The sequence below is a fragment of the Malurus melanocephalus genome, unplaced genomic scaffold (genome assembly GCF_030028575.1).
Source record: "Malurus melanocephalus ecotype Western Australia unplaced genomic scaffold, MMel_1.1 scaffold_1159, whole genome shotgun sequence".
NCBI lineage: Eukaryota > Metazoa > Chordata > Aves > Passeriformes > Maluridae > Malurus > Malurus melanocephalus.
In genome coordinates, this window is record NW_026624391.1 from 15,409 (window position 1) to 32,223 (window position 16,815).

General features: G+C 41.1%; 1 protein-coding gene across 3 annotated transcripts in view; it reads right to left on the bottom strand.

The window, feature by feature from the left end:
- Nucleotides 1-4: 4 nt before the first annotated feature.
- LIMS2 (LIM zinc finger domain containing 2) overlaps nucleotides 5-16,815 on the bottom strand; it is a 35,846-nt gene continuing 19,035 nt past the window's right edge. For all 3 annotated transcript variants that reach the window (XM_057387225.1, XM_057387224.1, XM_057387226.1), the window contains 6 exons: nucleotides 10,369-10,518; nucleotides 9,367-9,517; nucleotides 8,221-8,313; nucleotides 7,279-7,327; nucleotides 7,017-7,092; nucleotides 5-6,217 (listed from right to left, as the gene is read on the bottom strand). In XM_057387225.1, coding sequence (XP_057243208.1) covers nucleotides 6,070-6,217; nucleotides 7,017-7,092; nucleotides 7,279-7,327; nucleotides 8,221-8,313; nucleotides 9,367-9,517; nucleotides 10,369-10,518 — 667 coding nt within the window. In that variant the 3' untranslated portion in view covers nucleotides 5-6,069. The remainder of the gene's footprint in view (nucleotides 6,218-7,016; nucleotides 7,093-7,278; nucleotides 7,328-8,220; nucleotides 8,314-9,366; nucleotides 9,518-10,368; nucleotides 10,519-16,815) is intronic.

Sequence of the window (16,815 nt, forward strand, 5' to 3'; positions counted from 1 at the left end):
TAGCTTYAATTTACCCTGATCTTTTCTGTTTTCTGTTTAGCAGACAGTTTGAGTGGTAAAATTTCATTTAGCACTTGTTGCCCTCTCAGAGCTTTGTAGAAACACAGCTTTGGGGCCACAGGATGTGTAAAGCAGATTTGCACTGTGGTGGGAGTAAGCTTAGCTGCTTCCCCCGCAGAACATGTACTACTCCCTCWCTCCCAGTGAAACATGGACATGTCTTAAAGCATCTACACTAAGTTCCTCGAGACACGATCTGGCAATGCTGGAAATGCAGCTCTGCCTGATCTCTCAACTTTGCCAAGGGGTGCACAATGATTCTCTTGTTCCCTCTGACACGTGTGTGCAAAATTCAAATGTTGATGGGAGTTTTGTACATGGGTGGCAGGGAGGAGCCCCACTCTGTGCATCTAAATGAGTGCCACACCAGTGAGAATAGGTGATTCTCTTGCAAGCAGTTAGATGCTCCTGCTGTAATGTCCATTGCTGGCAATGGAAACGTGGGAGTCTAATTACCCAGAATGGTTTTGTCACCCAATGTCTGATCTAACTGGCTGTGAGAAATGTTCAACACTTCACCTGTACAAAAATAAATTTTGCAGCCAAACTGTACTGTTTCTGGTTTTTAAATAAAGACTGCAGAAAATCAACCATGTCTCTTTTATACCAAAGAAAAGTGAACATTTGCTCTAGATCCATGTAACCTAATCTACTAGATATCCACTATACCCTGTTAATGATCATAGCATCCTATCTGCTCATTACATACCTAACAAAATTTGTACAGCRCAGCCTCTAAAAGTATGATACCCCTTTCTGCATATCCTCACCAACCAACACATCACCATAGAAGCAGCACAGGTCCCAAATGTGAATTCACCACACCAGTGCCTCAGGTTTGGGCAATCCCAGAGTTCCTCAGAGTGGGTAATGCTCTCTGGCTAAGCACTGAAAATGTGGTATTAACATTTACACTATAAATATTTTTTTACTTTTTTTATGTAAAGATTTAAAGTGTATTGCAGTTAACTTTAATACAAGAACATACAAAAGTACAGTATTACAGCATTTCAATCCACAATCACATGTTTTGGTCAGACAGATCAAGCAATGTGTGATGAGAGCTCTACGCAGYACAGAACCTGTCAAGGCCTGAACCAAGGCAGGGAGCTGTAAATTCTTTTCTCAGTCTAATACCCTCAGCACTTAACAGTGCTTTACAGACTAGTATAACCACATTTATTACAYGCTTGCCTGCAATCTATTCCTTCCCCATCCAATCACTTCTGAAAGAGTGTCARTCATACCATCTAATACCAACCATGCCACATCAAGAATTCTCTGTTCATAAGGTTGACCATTGTTTGCTARCATTACACAGACTGCTGCAAAAATACCAGTGATGTAAATCCTAGAGATAAGGTTAGTCCCATAAAGAAAGACTGCAAGTGACTACTATACCCTTTGAATACAAGCAAGCTTCACATACTGTGCTTTCTAAAAGCAAAACCATTTTCAAGTGTATTCAGTGAGTGTTAGTGATTTTAATTATGTATACATATCAGTGTAAACTATAAATGTATAGAATTAGACAAAACCTCTTTGTAAGTGAAGATTTTTGAGCCAAGTTCAATCTTGATATAAATCTCTACTCTTTAGTAGTGTGATACTTTGGAAGAATTTGGCCAGCAGGTCTACTTAGAGCAATGGAAAAAAGCATCCAGCTTATTTCTGACTGACACGTTGACAATATTTATTAAAAAGAAAACAAAACCCAACCTGCCAGCCTACCAAGGCACTAAGAGGAACTTGTAAATTTCCACTACATTCTACTTGGTTTTTAAAAGGTAGACAGTCAGAAGCAGAGGAACCATTTATAGTTATTTCTCCTACTCCTTCAATTCCACTCTCACACAAAAGGTATGTTAGTAATATAAACTACTGTAACTCTGTACATTGCAGGYTATAGGCAGCAGAAGTATAAGAAAAATGGGGAAAAATAGTAATTTGAGAGAATATCACCCTCCACTAATATAGAGATCAGGGATTACAATGATTTTTTTCACCAACTAATTTTGTAAAATATCCTGAAGGACATATTCTAAATCCTAGAACAGGCTTATCAAAGAGAAAAATATCAACTGTCCTTTAAACTTTGAAGCTTTCTAGGTCTGCCAAATTTCTAACAAGAGACAAGGTGAGAGCACAAACTGCATATTTGCTGGCAGCACAAAAGTAATTCCATTCACCTTCACATACATGCATTTTCCATTGCTGAACACGAGGGTGGTTGCTGAAAGAATATTACCTATTGTCTGCTAGTTACTTATACCTTCCATRTTTACCAGAAATGTGTGGCTGTGTGTTCCTCCTCCACTTCCAAGGAGGATAGGAATACAAAGCTGCTCAAATTCAGCATTAGACATGGCCTGGGACTGAGAATAGAGGAACAGAGTGGAATGCTTTATGCTGAGAACAATCTGCATAACATACTGAGCTGCACTGTCCTGGTTTTACTCGGTCCGATTTTTGGTGGTGGGGGGATGGGACCAAGAAACTACAAAGATGGCTCCTATGAGGAAGTTCTAAATGGCTCCTGTGAGGAAGTTCTAGATGGCTCCTGTGAGGAAGTTCTARATGGCTCCTGTGAGGAAGTTCTAGAAGCTTTCTCCTTCTTCTCCAGCAAAAGGAGCCCTACCCTCTGTGTTTTAAAACCAATCCATTGTGGCTCTRAGGTTGATGGACACGCTGCTCATCAGGCTTAGGCCAATTGCACAGGCTAGTTACACCTCTGTGATGAYGTATGGTCTTGTACTTAGGAAGAATTCAAAACAAGATAGGGGCGGCCGCCATGTAGTCTTTAGATTGTTAGTATCACGCACTGGGGAAAAACAGAGCAGCAGGGTGAGGAGATGTAAGAAAAAAAATGGAGACCCAAGATCATAGTTAGGAGAAAACAGGTTGCTATGCTGTTGCTGTGGTGCTCGAACATGCAGAAAACAAGCTGTTCTCAAAAGGACTATTTCTTCAATGAGAGACCTGTATAGAAAAGGAGAGCGACCTTGCTCTGAGRARAAAAAMCCCTGGCCTTTGAGGATTGGACTGAACTGATCAGAAGCCAAAAAGGGGGAAGAGGCTTGGCTCCCCCACGACGTTTGAAGCGAGTTGATGCTAAGAAGAAATTGTGTTCTGYGGGGAGGAAGAGGTGCCTCTGCCCCACGTCTGAAGTAAGTGGATGCTAAGAAGCTGTATTCTGCCAGGAGAGTTGTGATAGTGGCCTTATGCCACCGAAACAACGCCGTCTGGCCATGAAGAATATTCTTTCCTTTCTCCCATGAGGTAAAGAAAAGAATCYCTTGCCGTCAGCAGTTATATGCTGTTTCTTGGGAAAAGACCTTCCACAGCTRGGAGCTGTAAGAACGCTTCTCCTATGGTGCTGGACGACAACCATAATGAGTARTTTGATCTATGTTAGACTTTCATTCCTGCCCCTCTTTGTATGCGGGAAGACATGGGGGGGTGGAGAGGGGCGACCTGAGAAAGAGACAGGTCCCCGGAAAGAATAACAGGTTTCTTAAAATGTCCATTTTTATTTTTCTTTTCCTTGTAAATTTTTCCCTATCTTTGTTCCCCTCCCCAGTGCGGTAGTATTATTACTATTACTTAGTTTTTAGTAATAAATCTATTTTGCAACTTAAGTTATTCAGCCTGTCTGACCATTTTCTGGAGCATATACGTATCTTTCTCTCAATTATGTTATGTTATCTAAAAGCCATAAATGTTAGTGTTAATTGGTCCTTTGCTCTCCCTTCTGCCTCTCTGGTGGTGGGGGGAGGAAACGTCATGGGTGCGGTGCTTTTGGCTTTTTGGCYCAGTTCAAACCACAGCATGCACCTAGGTCAAAACTTCATGTGTTTTATACTGTGACAAAATTCCAAACAACAGGTTTGATTGCAAACAGGGATCTTTGAGGGCCACACTACTGCACCAGAAGATATGCTGCTCTTTGTGCTCTTAACTAATTCAAGGCTGATGAGAGAACAGTGAATAGCCACACGTTCTCCTAGAGCAGTGATACAAGCAGCTACTTTTACTGGAACCTAGAGAGCAGATTGGTCAGGAGAAGAGAGTTTACTGTTAAAATTAGGCCTATCCCCTCCTCATTGTTTGAATAGATACACTATAACCCAGTTAAAATATGGTAACTCACAGCAACAAAAAGCAAAAGCTGAGGGAAACTCAGCAACGGCAGTGAAAATTTAGAGGATGGTCTCATGTAGGATTCTGATCTGCACAGTTATCCGGGATTTCCCACCGCTGCTGTAGTACCGCTGATGCAGTTCTATGGGTAGTAGATCCAGCAAGCATGGTAGCACAGTTCTAAGGTAGATTATTGCTCCAATCCAGTTGCTGCTCACATATGCAAGAAGTGGGGAAATTTTAACTTCTTGCTATGTAATTCACCTGGGACTGCAGGCTGTTGTTTAGGCCCAACTGCTGCATTCATTTGCCTGACTAAACTAGCCACTTTTGGTTAGATTTAAATCATGCAAAGGACAGCAGTCCTCCAGTGCTTGTCAGCCATGCAAAAGGGCAGGCAGAGTCTCACAGCTGATAATGGAAAGGGATTTTCAGGCTGCTCATCTTAGTTTAGAAGAAAGTATGGGGGACACCTCTGGAGGACTCCAAAGCTCACTGGGATCATGTATCGTGCAGGTGGGCTCAGGAACAGCACTGATGATGACTTGCCTGTAAAGAAGAATTGAGAATATCCAAAACCAGTAAGTTTCTCAGCACCTTGGGTTGTGGTAGCAGAGACAGTAGGACCAATGAGACTTCACTGGTGACAAGCAAAATTACAGAGCAGCACTATATGCTTGAGATGTTACAGAGTTGTGTCTGAGATCCTCTCCTTAGGTACATTCAGGTCTTAAAAAGAAAGATGAATGGGAATCTCTTATTTTGGTACAAATTTTAAGAAAAATGAGGTTTTTATCTGAATGACACTACCTTGGCTACAAACTGTAAACATTAGAAACTCCTTCATGTAATTGAGCTTTCTGGAGCATGACCAACAAGCATATGCTTGGCTTGCACATAAAGTGAGAATGGGAAAACTGATGTGCATAAATTAGTACCATTAGCTATTCTTTATGCATAATTTCTTTATGCAAAAGAAGAACCAAGGCTCCAGCCACACTGCCTCAATAAATATTAACTATGCAGTGGACAGGACACACTTTGTGTTGACCAGTAGAAGTTCTACCAGCCATGTAGTAGTAGAGAACAGAGAAAATGAGTGTCAGTTCTAATAAAATGTTCAGTTTCCCATAGCCATCTTCTCCTTAAGGAGAGCCCTACTATTCTGAAGAGGCTCACATGGCCTTGATGGCTGAAATCTCCTCAGTACAGAGCAGCAAAGCAGCAAAGGGAACTTCTTAGCTGCCTTAACACTGGGCCTAAGTGGGCAGTGCAGATGCCATAGCTATTGGTTGCTGGGTTTGTCCAGTAAACCTACAAAGCAGAGAGACTATAGGGCACCCATATATTTTCTGTAGGAATCTGAAGAAAGACCAGAACTTTTTGCATGTAGCAAAGAGTGACAACTTTCAGAATATTTGCCTATATATTAAAAAACCTAAAAATTTCTTCAGAGTAAGAAGAAAAATTTTGATACCCTAAAAAAAGAAAAAATCCGACATTCCTTCCAGTCCCACTCTCAAGCACTTTTGCCAAATTCCTTAGACTAAGAGGACTGGAAAGAGAACTACACTTCAATTGAAAAAGGAAAGACGGTGTACAATTTCACAAAGGCAAAAYGCAATATTAGTAGCAAATCAATAATCAGACTGCATACTGCTCAAGCAGAAATCATACTCCTCTTCCTTCCAGTGTTAATAGACAATTGCTTGAGAAAATGGACATTCTAGATGCAAGAGACATCACCAGAAGCAGGTGAAGGTACTACTTATCTTTGGTTTCACTTCTTAGTAATTGCTTCTGTAATCAACTGCTGCAGTGAGCATTAGCTTGTGTTAAGGAGTGCAGTCAGGAGACWAATAGATCTATTTAAGCAGAGTTTAAATCTAATGCTTTAGGATGGGTCTTTTTGGATGCCAGCTCTGACAATTTCTTCAGACGTTTCTTCAGCTCCAGAGGGAATTTCTCATAGCACTTCTTGCACACAGGCTTCATGTCAAACTCCACAAATTTATTCCTTTAACACAAAGATTAGTTATTAAAATCTTATTTGCAAACTACATGCTTCACTAATTCAAATCTTCATGCATCTACATCAGTCTTGTTGTTAGTGTTCTATTGCATTTATAAAACAACTCATTTCCTCCTCAGGTGGCACAAGTACAGAGAGTGGGCTCCTATCCRTGAACTGAGGTTTTCAGTATTGCTAGGTTAAATAAGGAGCAAGATTTTGGTACATATTTGCATGTAACTGTCTAGAATAACTATTTTGTTCTAGTAGAATGCAAGCATCACTTCAGAAGTCCCCTTTGGGATGAATTAAGAGCTCTTTCATATGAGCGGCTGGAGCCAACCCAGCATAGTAGGGTAAGGTTTTGAACCCGATAAAGGAAAAATATAGGATTTTTTTTTTCTGCCCCTCTTCTAGATATTTGAAGTAAATAGCATATTATTTTATTTCAAAATAATCTATGCAATAGCAAATATTGTCATTAAGGGAAGCATCCAGAGTTAAGGAGATATGGAGGCTGCAGGCTACTCAGGACAGGCAATTCCTTAACGTTTAAAGCCTTCTCTCTGTACTGCTGAATGAGCTCCCCTTTTATTAAACCTCCTTACAGAATAGATTAATGAAGGAAAATAAACCAGAGAGGATGCTGTGTCAGTTCCCTTTTAGTGCTGAAATTAGGAGTGCCTGCTCCTAACAGAAAGRCATACTGGCCTTCAGAGAGGCATTGGCTCATAGCTCCCCCAGGCTGTTACTCTGCCTTGGGGGCAAACATATCACATGGTCCAAAATATAAACACTGACTTACTTCAGTGTGAGCTTGATGTTGCAGGTGGAGCAGGAGAAGCAATTCACACACCAGGCCTTGTTAAGAGCTGAAACCACTGCAAAAGTAAAAGCACCAAGTAAGAATAAACTGATGGATTACTTGAATTGAGATTTATATCCAAATTCAAGTGAGGCCMGATGTAAAAACAAACACTGATTTCTTAAAACTGTGGGATTGCAACAGCTGCACTAACAAATGAAACAAGGACAGCAACCCAAAACAAGGAGGGAACAAATCTTACCATCTCCCTCTATCACATGGCTGCAGTTGTAGCAGACATCTCCAAAGAGCTGGACAGAAAAAGAAATAAGAATAGGAACTCATGTTGCTGACTACTCATGGTCCCCAAATTACACAGCTGGTGTGAACATTAAATCCTAATAATCAAAGAATTCCCAGAAACTGCAGTAGTCCTCAAATATACCAATTTAAATCTTCTGAATAACTTCTCATACACTTGCCAAATAGTCTGTGTGCTTTTGGATCTCATACCAGTAAATACTACAAAACCTTTTTTGTTGATGCCTCACACTCTTGTACTGTTATGGAATCTTAAAGTGCTGTATATGTGGAAATTGGAGAAGAAAGAATGGGTAGAGTATCATGCTTACTGTAGACAAACATCTCCTGATGCCTAACCAAACACCAAAATAAAACTACTGCTAAAATAGAGCTACTATCAAAGTAGTAACATTTCTTATGCAGGAGTCATTTATCTGACAGAAGAAAATACCAAACTCATAGTTGATCAGTTGAATTATACCAAAAAAACAGGGTCTGATTGGCTTTTATATGTTTTTTTAATTGATCTACTTTTCTGTGCTTTAGACAACACAACAGTTGCCTCAGGCCCACAAAAGCAAGTAATTACCAAAGAAGCCCACACAAAAACTTTAGAAGTACAATTACATGGATTTTAATCACAACCCAGGGTCAGTGATTTTCTGTAAATGGTACAAATTAAAATCAGTACTCCCAAAATATTTCTATTCTGTTTCCAGCATCACTTTTCYATTTGCCTAGAAAAACTATCCTTTTTCTATTAACTCTGACTAATTTAATAATATTTAATTGCCTCTACAAATTCAGATTATGCAAAATCTGCATAGCTTTGCATATATAAAATATAAAAAAGCATTTGCCAGTCACAACAAGTACCTATAGCACAGATGGCAGAATTTACCTGATTATAATGAGTTTCACAATAGGCCAGCCCTTTTTTTTCATAGTGTCGGTGCCCCAAGAATGGCTTCTCACATTTGGCACAAACAAAATGCTGAAAAAGAAAAAAAAATTCCATGGCAGGCAAAATGACTTTCCTGTCACCAGGGAAAAACATGGCAATAAATCACAGCTCAATGCATTACACTTTTTCACAGAATAGTGTGGGCTGGAAAGGCCTTTAAGCCTCATCTCATTCCARCCTGACCTTATACACTTCCAGGGATGGGGCAGCCACAGATCCTCTGGGCAGCAAGTGCCAGGGCCTCATCACCTTCACAAGGAAAAAAGTTCTTCCTAATATCTAACCTAAATCTACCACTTTCCATTTAAAGCTGTTACCTCCTAATGCTTTAATAAAGCACGGATAGGAAAGATTCTTATGGAAGCAAAAGAAAAGAGGACATATTTAGCCTATTTATAGTAATTAAGAGTTGCATCAAAGATAGGCGGAAAACATGCTGAAAGGRCATTCATCTTGTGTCTATCTTGATAGACTTGTGCACTATTATCTTTCTTGTTTCAGAGAAAAGAAGCAGGAACATAAACGTGGTTGGCATGAATACACYTCAAATGAGCAGCAGCATCTCTCTCTCAGGTCAAGCGCTAGGAGGCATAAATGACTAAAACACAGTTCGCTAAAAATCTTCAGAGCAAGTTGTGATGACTCAGCTAAAAGTTACAGAAATAATGAGCTGAAAAGTCTTAAAAAGCAAGAATTGCATTGACTCAGACTGAAATAAAAATTCCAACACTGTTATGTGCCAGGTAATTGTGCCGGGAATTGGAGACGATATRTCTAAGTACATAAAAGAAAATACATAAATTTATTAGTAAGTAAATGCTGTTCAGTGAACCCTATTCTGCAAGAAAGTTTAAAAATTTTAAAATTAAGTTTATTACAGTCATGAAAGCATAGCTTTCTTAGGAATGCTGATGGCCCTGCTGTACTCATTCACTCARAAAAGGTGAAGACAATCTGAAACATAACATAGCCTTTGTCTGAATTCATATATTACAGACCACCTACATGTCTACAGCATTCAACCAGYTCTTCCCAACCAGCTCTTGAAGGAAGTTTCTTGAAGTTCATTCAGAGAGGCCTCACCTCAACATGCCATTGCTTTCCCAGAGCATTGACCACTCGACCCTCAATGGGCCTGCGGCAGGCTCCACAGATGGGGATCCCCATCTTGTCGTGGCAGGGCAGGCAGTACAGCTCTCCCTTCAGCTCCCGGGCCTCAGCAGTCAGCTCCTTTCTGGGAACACAAACACATCCCCAGAGTAAGAACACCGAGGGAAACTCTTCAATGCATGGAAGGAAGTTTTGGAAGACTAAACTTGAAGGTTAACTTAGGCAACATTCGTTCTACAAATGCAGTCACCAAGTTTAGCTAGTGAAATACAGATATTGTCAACTCAACTTTCTAAAATTGCTTTTTCAGTTTACCAGTCAAGAACATATGTGTAAGATCATGTCTGCGGTTGGATACTCTTGCAGAAAAACGAGGTGCACTTACATGGAACATCGCAGTGTCACACTAAGATTCGAGGTATCTTTGAATGGGAGAGCTCAAGTACAATGATCATCTAGCAGTGTTCAACAGTGAGACATTTGCACTGTTACCCATTCTGGGGCAATACTGTGCTCAATTAAAATGGCTTCATGGTAAGTAATTCAGGTCAGACAGGTATCAGCATGGTCATGGACTGTGCCACAAGAATGACACATCTTATTAAGCCATCTTTTTCTTTCTATCCAGGAATTCAAAGTGAAACTGTTTTGGACAGCCTAGTAACTGCTATCTTTGGAAAACTCCACTACAGTAATCTGCAAACAGCYGTTCAGATAAATTCATACCAAAAACCATTTTCATTACAAAGTACACTATCCAATGTTAGAATAAGAGAACTTTGACTGGCAAAATAGAACTAAAATTCTGGTAGTTTTTCCAAATTTCTTTCAGTTTCTCCTCACACAATTTCTATTTGCTCAACAATGTGAAGGCAATTAAGGTTAGACCTTGGGAAGGACTGCACTGCTGACTGAACTGTTTGTCTCTCTCCTTCTCTCCTTTTTTTTGTCACAGATTACAGTATGAGAACATACCCACAGTGGGTGCAGTTGAAGTGATCGGGATGGTAGGAATCATTCCTAAACATCAGAGGCTGCTCATCAATTATCAAATGGCACTTCTGACAGATGTACTTGCCCAGTCCCTTAGCTTTTTCACGGTTATGACATGGCCTGCATAGATGCCTGGTTGAACAAAGGAAAGGGAAAAAAATATTAAAAAGCTCTTTCTCCTAAAACAATATATACTTCATACTGTAGGAAGAACTTTATGTAACAGAACTGTCTTCTGAGGTCAGAAAAAYGTAATTCTGTTGAGTATCCAGTATTTCACACCAGTTGCACAGAGAAGAATATGAGTATAAAGCAGTCACAGAGTTGTATTTCCTTAGAATACTCCTCCAACAGACCCTGATTTATATGCCATCAAGAATRTCACCCAGTCATTCTTCTAGGGATCCTTTCCAACCCTCTAGATCTTTTCTGACAGCTGGGCAAGGAAAGGTGGCAACACCCTCTCTATTGCTAATGGATCCAACCATAACAGAGGCGTTAAAGCACTTGGGAGGGAGTCAAGGAGAAAGAATAAAAYGTACCAAACCAAAGTACATTGCTTGAATGCCTTTTACCATGGCTGGATTCATTAGTCTTCAATRTTTAGGATAAACAAAAGACCATTGAGTATCAGCTCTTCTGCCCACAAATTCCTTTTAGCTATAMGTTAAAGAAAATTAAGAACTATGCAACTTTAWGTGGTAAAAGCAGCTGTGTTCCTASCACATGKTCTTGAACATATTATAAGTACACTTATAACAGGCAGATAACCCAAAGTTCTGATAAAAAAACTCAAGCAAAGGCATAAAAAATTTGTGAAGGCCAATGGAAGCCACCAGTTTTATCTCAATCTTTAGGAGCTCTGAGGAGAAGCTGTTCAGTTTACTTGCCTATTACCTATCCCTCTTGCTGCAAATGCTGTGGGCTGGGAAGAATTTATGATAAAAGACAAATGACAGAGGAATGTCTTCTTTGGGTTGTTTTGTCCCAAAACCAAMAAGTCTGCTTAATTCCTTTCACTGTACCACTATGTCAAAACATTCACTGGGATTTATAGATCATTCTCAAAACACATCAGACAAAAGAAAAATTTGTCCGATTTATGGATGAAGTAGTGGGTTCTTCACAGGGCCCCTTTCAAAATTCTGCCTTGATGAATCACTTACCCTTAGATAAGTGAAATGGGGATAAGAATACAACATAGATGTTATTTTGAGGCCTCAAACATTTATGACTCAGCTGGCAGGCACGTAACTGCTAAGTATCATTATTATTTTCTCCAAATCTKAGCCCTCCTGTCAGCAAGTGTCTCTGTCCAGGGCTGGAAGTACTGTCCGCCCAGACSGAGTCCAGAAAAAGCAGACAGCACCCCATTATAAGGAAACATGCAGCTGTGTTATCTCAGCATAAAGGCATCAATTTTATTCAGCACTGTCAAATGCAGAGTAATTATACAGGGCTGGACATGGGGACCCTGAAACAAGCCTCCTGAAAGAGACCCCTCTCATTCAGCTGAATGAGATGCCTTCAGCCATTTGCACTGATGAACCATCATCAACTCCCTCCCCACTCACAAACCCTCTGCCCTCCCACAGACCTTCTCTATTGGAAGCAAAGGGAAGTGTTGGACAGACTAAGCTGTTACCATAGCAGCCCTCCCTCTCCCYCACCCTCTCCTCCTCCCCACTCCCACCATTATGGAATTATCTCATTCTGAAATGTCCTGTTGTGTCAGGATACTAGATTTCCCCCAAACAATGCATCTCTCCACCCTTCTAAAATAATCAGAGGACTCCAAGGATTTTGTGTTTAGGGCTGGGAGTTCAGTAGCAGCCATGAACACTGGAATATTCATGCAGGATACTCATATCTATACCAGCAGAAGCAGTGCCAAGAGCTCAGCTGGGATGAAGACTGCTCCTTTGTGCTGGGGTGTCCTCTCCCCTGCTCTGTTGTGTGACTGAGCTGATAATGCACTATCAATGTGAGTAGGACACTATATAGAGGGGGTCCCCTCTCTGCCCTTAGCAACTCTGCAACAGTGCACTCTCCTGGGATCATCTTGTTTTCTCTGCTCTACTTCAATCTGGTTTGCTGCCATCAGAAGGAGTTCCTTGAGATTCCCCCAAAAGACCATATACTCTACCCACTGGACTTTACAGCATTGTGAAGAGGTAAGAGACAAACTTTTGTTAGTAGGGGCTTTAGGATCTTTCTTTTTTAAGGAGCTTTCCTAAGGGCATTATTTTTAGTTGGTGCCAATGAGGAGCAGAAAACACACCGAGGTGGATGAATATAATGGAAATGTTTCAATCTAAGAATAGGCAGTACTTTTTGAAGTTCAAATAATTTCCTCACCTTTCTTTACAACACTCCTTCAAAACAAAGAAGTTTACAAATTTTTGTACCTAATGTATATCCATTTGTGCCAGTTGTATATGTCCAGTGCTCTCGGACACTGCTTTGATGGTCACAAAAACCAAGTACTTCAGCTAAAATACAGGCTCAGTAGAGAGTGATTTTTCAGGAGAATAACTTCAGCCAGAAGCAGACTATTTCTAATGAAGAGTACTTTGAGTGAAAGACAGGAGACACTAATTTGACAAGACACTAAATGCATAATTATAAAAATGCACAAACCAGTATAATCATACCAGAAACTGCTCCAGCTGAGTGCAAGAACAGGAATTTCTGATATCCACCAYAAACCTAACATATAGGTCAACTTTATCTGCAGTGGACAAACAAAAGCTCCAAACTAGCCAGGTAACAGAGTACAAGGGGCTAAAGATTTCTCCTGTGAATAGCTCTTGCATTAATGACAGAGCATCTCCTGAAAGAATGATTGCGTTATGTCCATACTGACAGCCTTATGGATTGTTCTCTTGTTTGTTTCTGAGCAGAAGAGAAACAGGGCATGAAATATGGTCAGTGTGCATGCATTTCAAATGAGCAGCGACATCCCCATTACAGCTCACCCCTGGAAGGTCTGGAATAATGGCTCATTCCAGAATAGTGCTCTCTTTAACAATATGTAAATCACTAAATATTCACACAACACTAAGGGTGCAGTCCAAGCAGAAATTATTGGATAATGAGCCAGACTCCTAAAGGAGTTTTCTCTCTGTGGAGTGAAAGCCTCTTGCACCATATAGCTTAACACAAACTACACATTCTAGGTCATTTGGRAAGGTTTCTACTTTGCTCTTAGTGTTTATACAAACTATACAAATCCCAGTGCTTCATCTGTAAGCATAAAAAAAACCCCCAGAAATACATTTATTTTCAATTTATAGGATAAACTCAAGGAGAATAGGAGTGGAATTGCAAATAACCACAAAGGGTTTTCAACGCATTCCAGAGAACACACTGTCAGAAGAGTTATTACTTTTCTAAAGCTACAGCATTTTGTTGAAAACATATAAATTCTAAAAATAAGCCCARCAATTATTTCTAGTGACATGTTGGTTTTTTTGTTTCCAAACCTATTCAAGTACTACAACACAATTTTCACCCAATAAGTAGAATTACAAAAAAAACCATTAAAGGTGTAATTAAAATTTTCTTCTAACTTAAAACATAAGCAAAATTAGAAAGAGGATCACTTCCCTTTTCTATGAACTTCTAACCAGACAAYGAAAAATATCACCCTTCACATTGCTCTATAAAGTAAATTAGACAACAGCAGCCCTCCTGCAAAGGCTGTCATTTGCAAAGACCAAATCTATTTCAATTTTATCTTCAGTTCTAAGCCTCTCTCTTCCTCACACTGACATACTGGGCTTCCAGATAGGTCTGGCATTCTTCTTTCTACTCCAACCCACAGCATTTTGCACTGAAAGCATGTCTGGATAAAAATCCACAGCAGACTCAATGCTGTCATAGGGAGGATAAGACTTCTCAAGTTTGAAGTCTTGCCTATTCTAAATTTGGATTCAGCTGAATCTCAATTTCCAAGATCCTCTTTAGGAAATCAGCCCAAATAGAACTGGTTCAATGCATCATGCTGCTGAACCCCTAATAATTAGCTTGTAAACAGGGAAAAGTCTGCTTAGTCCTTMACTTTAGGAACTAATACAAAGCATTATCAGTAAGACAAGAGCCATCCCAGTCTGTTCCATCAGACAAACCTGGTTTCTGCCTTTTCAGCTCCTCCAAGCCTGTGTTTAGTGCTTGCTCAGGTGTCATAACCATGGATAGAGCAACATTTAGCCATCAGACCACCGTCTCCAACAGAGGTGTATAAAATGATCATCTGATTAACACATTTTGCAGATGAAAAGTGTAAATAWGCAATGGGCCTGATTAAAAAAAAAAGGCTTAATAGCTAGAACATGAGGTGATAAGCACCATCATAAATTAACAGCCAGTAAAAAGGCATGGTCTCATGTTTCTCTTTTGCAACAGAAAAATACATATTTAAACTAATTCCATCCAGGGAGGACAAACAGGTGAGTCAATGTTACTCTCCCATACAAACTTTAAACTCTTGGATTCAAGAATACTTGCAGATTTTACTTTTTAAGGGACAAATGAATATGATAGTGTCCTGGTTTTGCTCGGTCTGGTTTTTTAGTGGTGGGGGTATGGGACCAAGAAATCACAAAGATGGCTCCTGTGAGGAAGTTCTAGAAGCTTCCTCCTYCTTCTCCAGCAAAAGGAGCCCTACCCCCTTTGTTTTAAAACCAGTCCATCGTGGCTCTGAGGTTGATGGACAGGCTGCTRGTCAGGCCTGGGCCAAYTGCACATGCTAGTTACACCTCTGTGATGATGTATGGTCTTGTACTTAAGAAGAATTCAAAACAAGATAGTTTGCGGCCGCCATTTAGTTTTTAGGTTGTTAGTATCATGCACCAGGGGAGGACAGAGGAAGAGTATGAGGAGATGTAAGAAAGAATAGAGACCCAAGATCATAGTAAGAAGACAGGTGCTGTTGCTTTATTTTGCTGTGGTGCTCGACRTGGACAAAACAAGCTGTTCTCAAAAGGACTATTTCTTCAACGGGAGACCYGTATAGAAAATAGAGGCCCTGCATCTTAGAGAGACCAATCTGATTTTTATTTATGCCTCAACATGTGTTATGTGCTGGAAGCTCTGTCCCTCAGGAGGTTTTGCCTGGCAGCCAGTCATGGSACAGACAGCTTCCCCTGCTGCTCTGCAAGCGCCCTGCCCCCCTTGCTGGTGGGGCAGATGCCCAGATGCCCTGGAAAACAGCACGCGGAAAAAAACCGCGCAGGAAATCACGCTATGGGAGGGCGAGGCWTATAAAAGCAGTAACTGCGACACAACCGGGGCCATTTTCCTTTGGGGTTCTTGGAGGGAGCAGGGGCCCGCCTCGAGGGTCACCTTGGCTGTCCTCCCCCCCAGCTTCCCTTTTGTTTCCTTTAGTTTCTGTGGTCCTGCCTTCCCTGTACACACCTATCCTGTCCATGTGCTCTGTTTTGTCGCTTCCCCGAGGCAGCTCGACACTGCGACAACCTCGTGTTTGCTCTTCCCGACGGAGCTACCACCTGCAGCAGCCGCTGTCGTGGGTCCCGCAGCAGCCTGCAGTAGCCAGCCCACCCACAGCCGTGTGTCCGGCAGTGCCCACAGCCCCAGCCTGCCCACAGCAGCTGCAGCTATCTCACGAGTGTGCCCGTAGCCACGGTCCCGTGTTCTCTGCTGATGGGAGGGACACGCAGCCACTGCTGTYTAGAAATTGTGCCCAGCCCATCTCAGGAGCTGCACAGGCTCCTCGCGGTTTGCAGYACACACGCTCCTTTTGCCAAGCTAATGTCGACGGGGTGCCCGGGKTACAGSGSTAACAATCTGTCTGCTATTCTCTCTCTYTCCRTTTCTCTTTTTCCCTCTTTGTTCCCTTTTTTATCCTCCCTTGGTAGGAAGTGGCAGGAACACTTACTCTTCTTTATCAACAAACATTTCTCAGATATAATATTGCTGTGTTTGCACTTTAGTTTTTGTCCAAGAAATCTATTAAAATAATCCTCCCCGACTCCCACTTTTCAAGCGGGATGGGACAGCATCCAAGATTAAAAAAAAAAAAAAACCTGGCCTTTGAGGACTGGACTGATCACAAGCCAAAAAGGGGAAAAGGCTTGACTCCCCCCCAATCTGAAGCAAGTGGATGCTAAGAAGAAACTGTGTTCTGCCAGGAGATTTGAGAGAGTAGCCTTGGAGGTCTGTTTTCCTTTCTCCCACGAGGTAAAGAAAAAGAATCCCATGCCACCAGCAGTTATACACTGACTGTTTCTTGGGAAAAGAACTTCCACAGCTTGGAGCTGTAAGGACTCTTCTCCTATGATGCTGGACGATAACCATAAYGAGTAGTTTGATCTATGTTAAAACTTTCATCCCTGCCYMCCTTGYGSSTGGGAAGGCATGGAGGGGTGGGGAGGGACGACCTGAGAGAGACAGGTTCCCAGAAAGAAT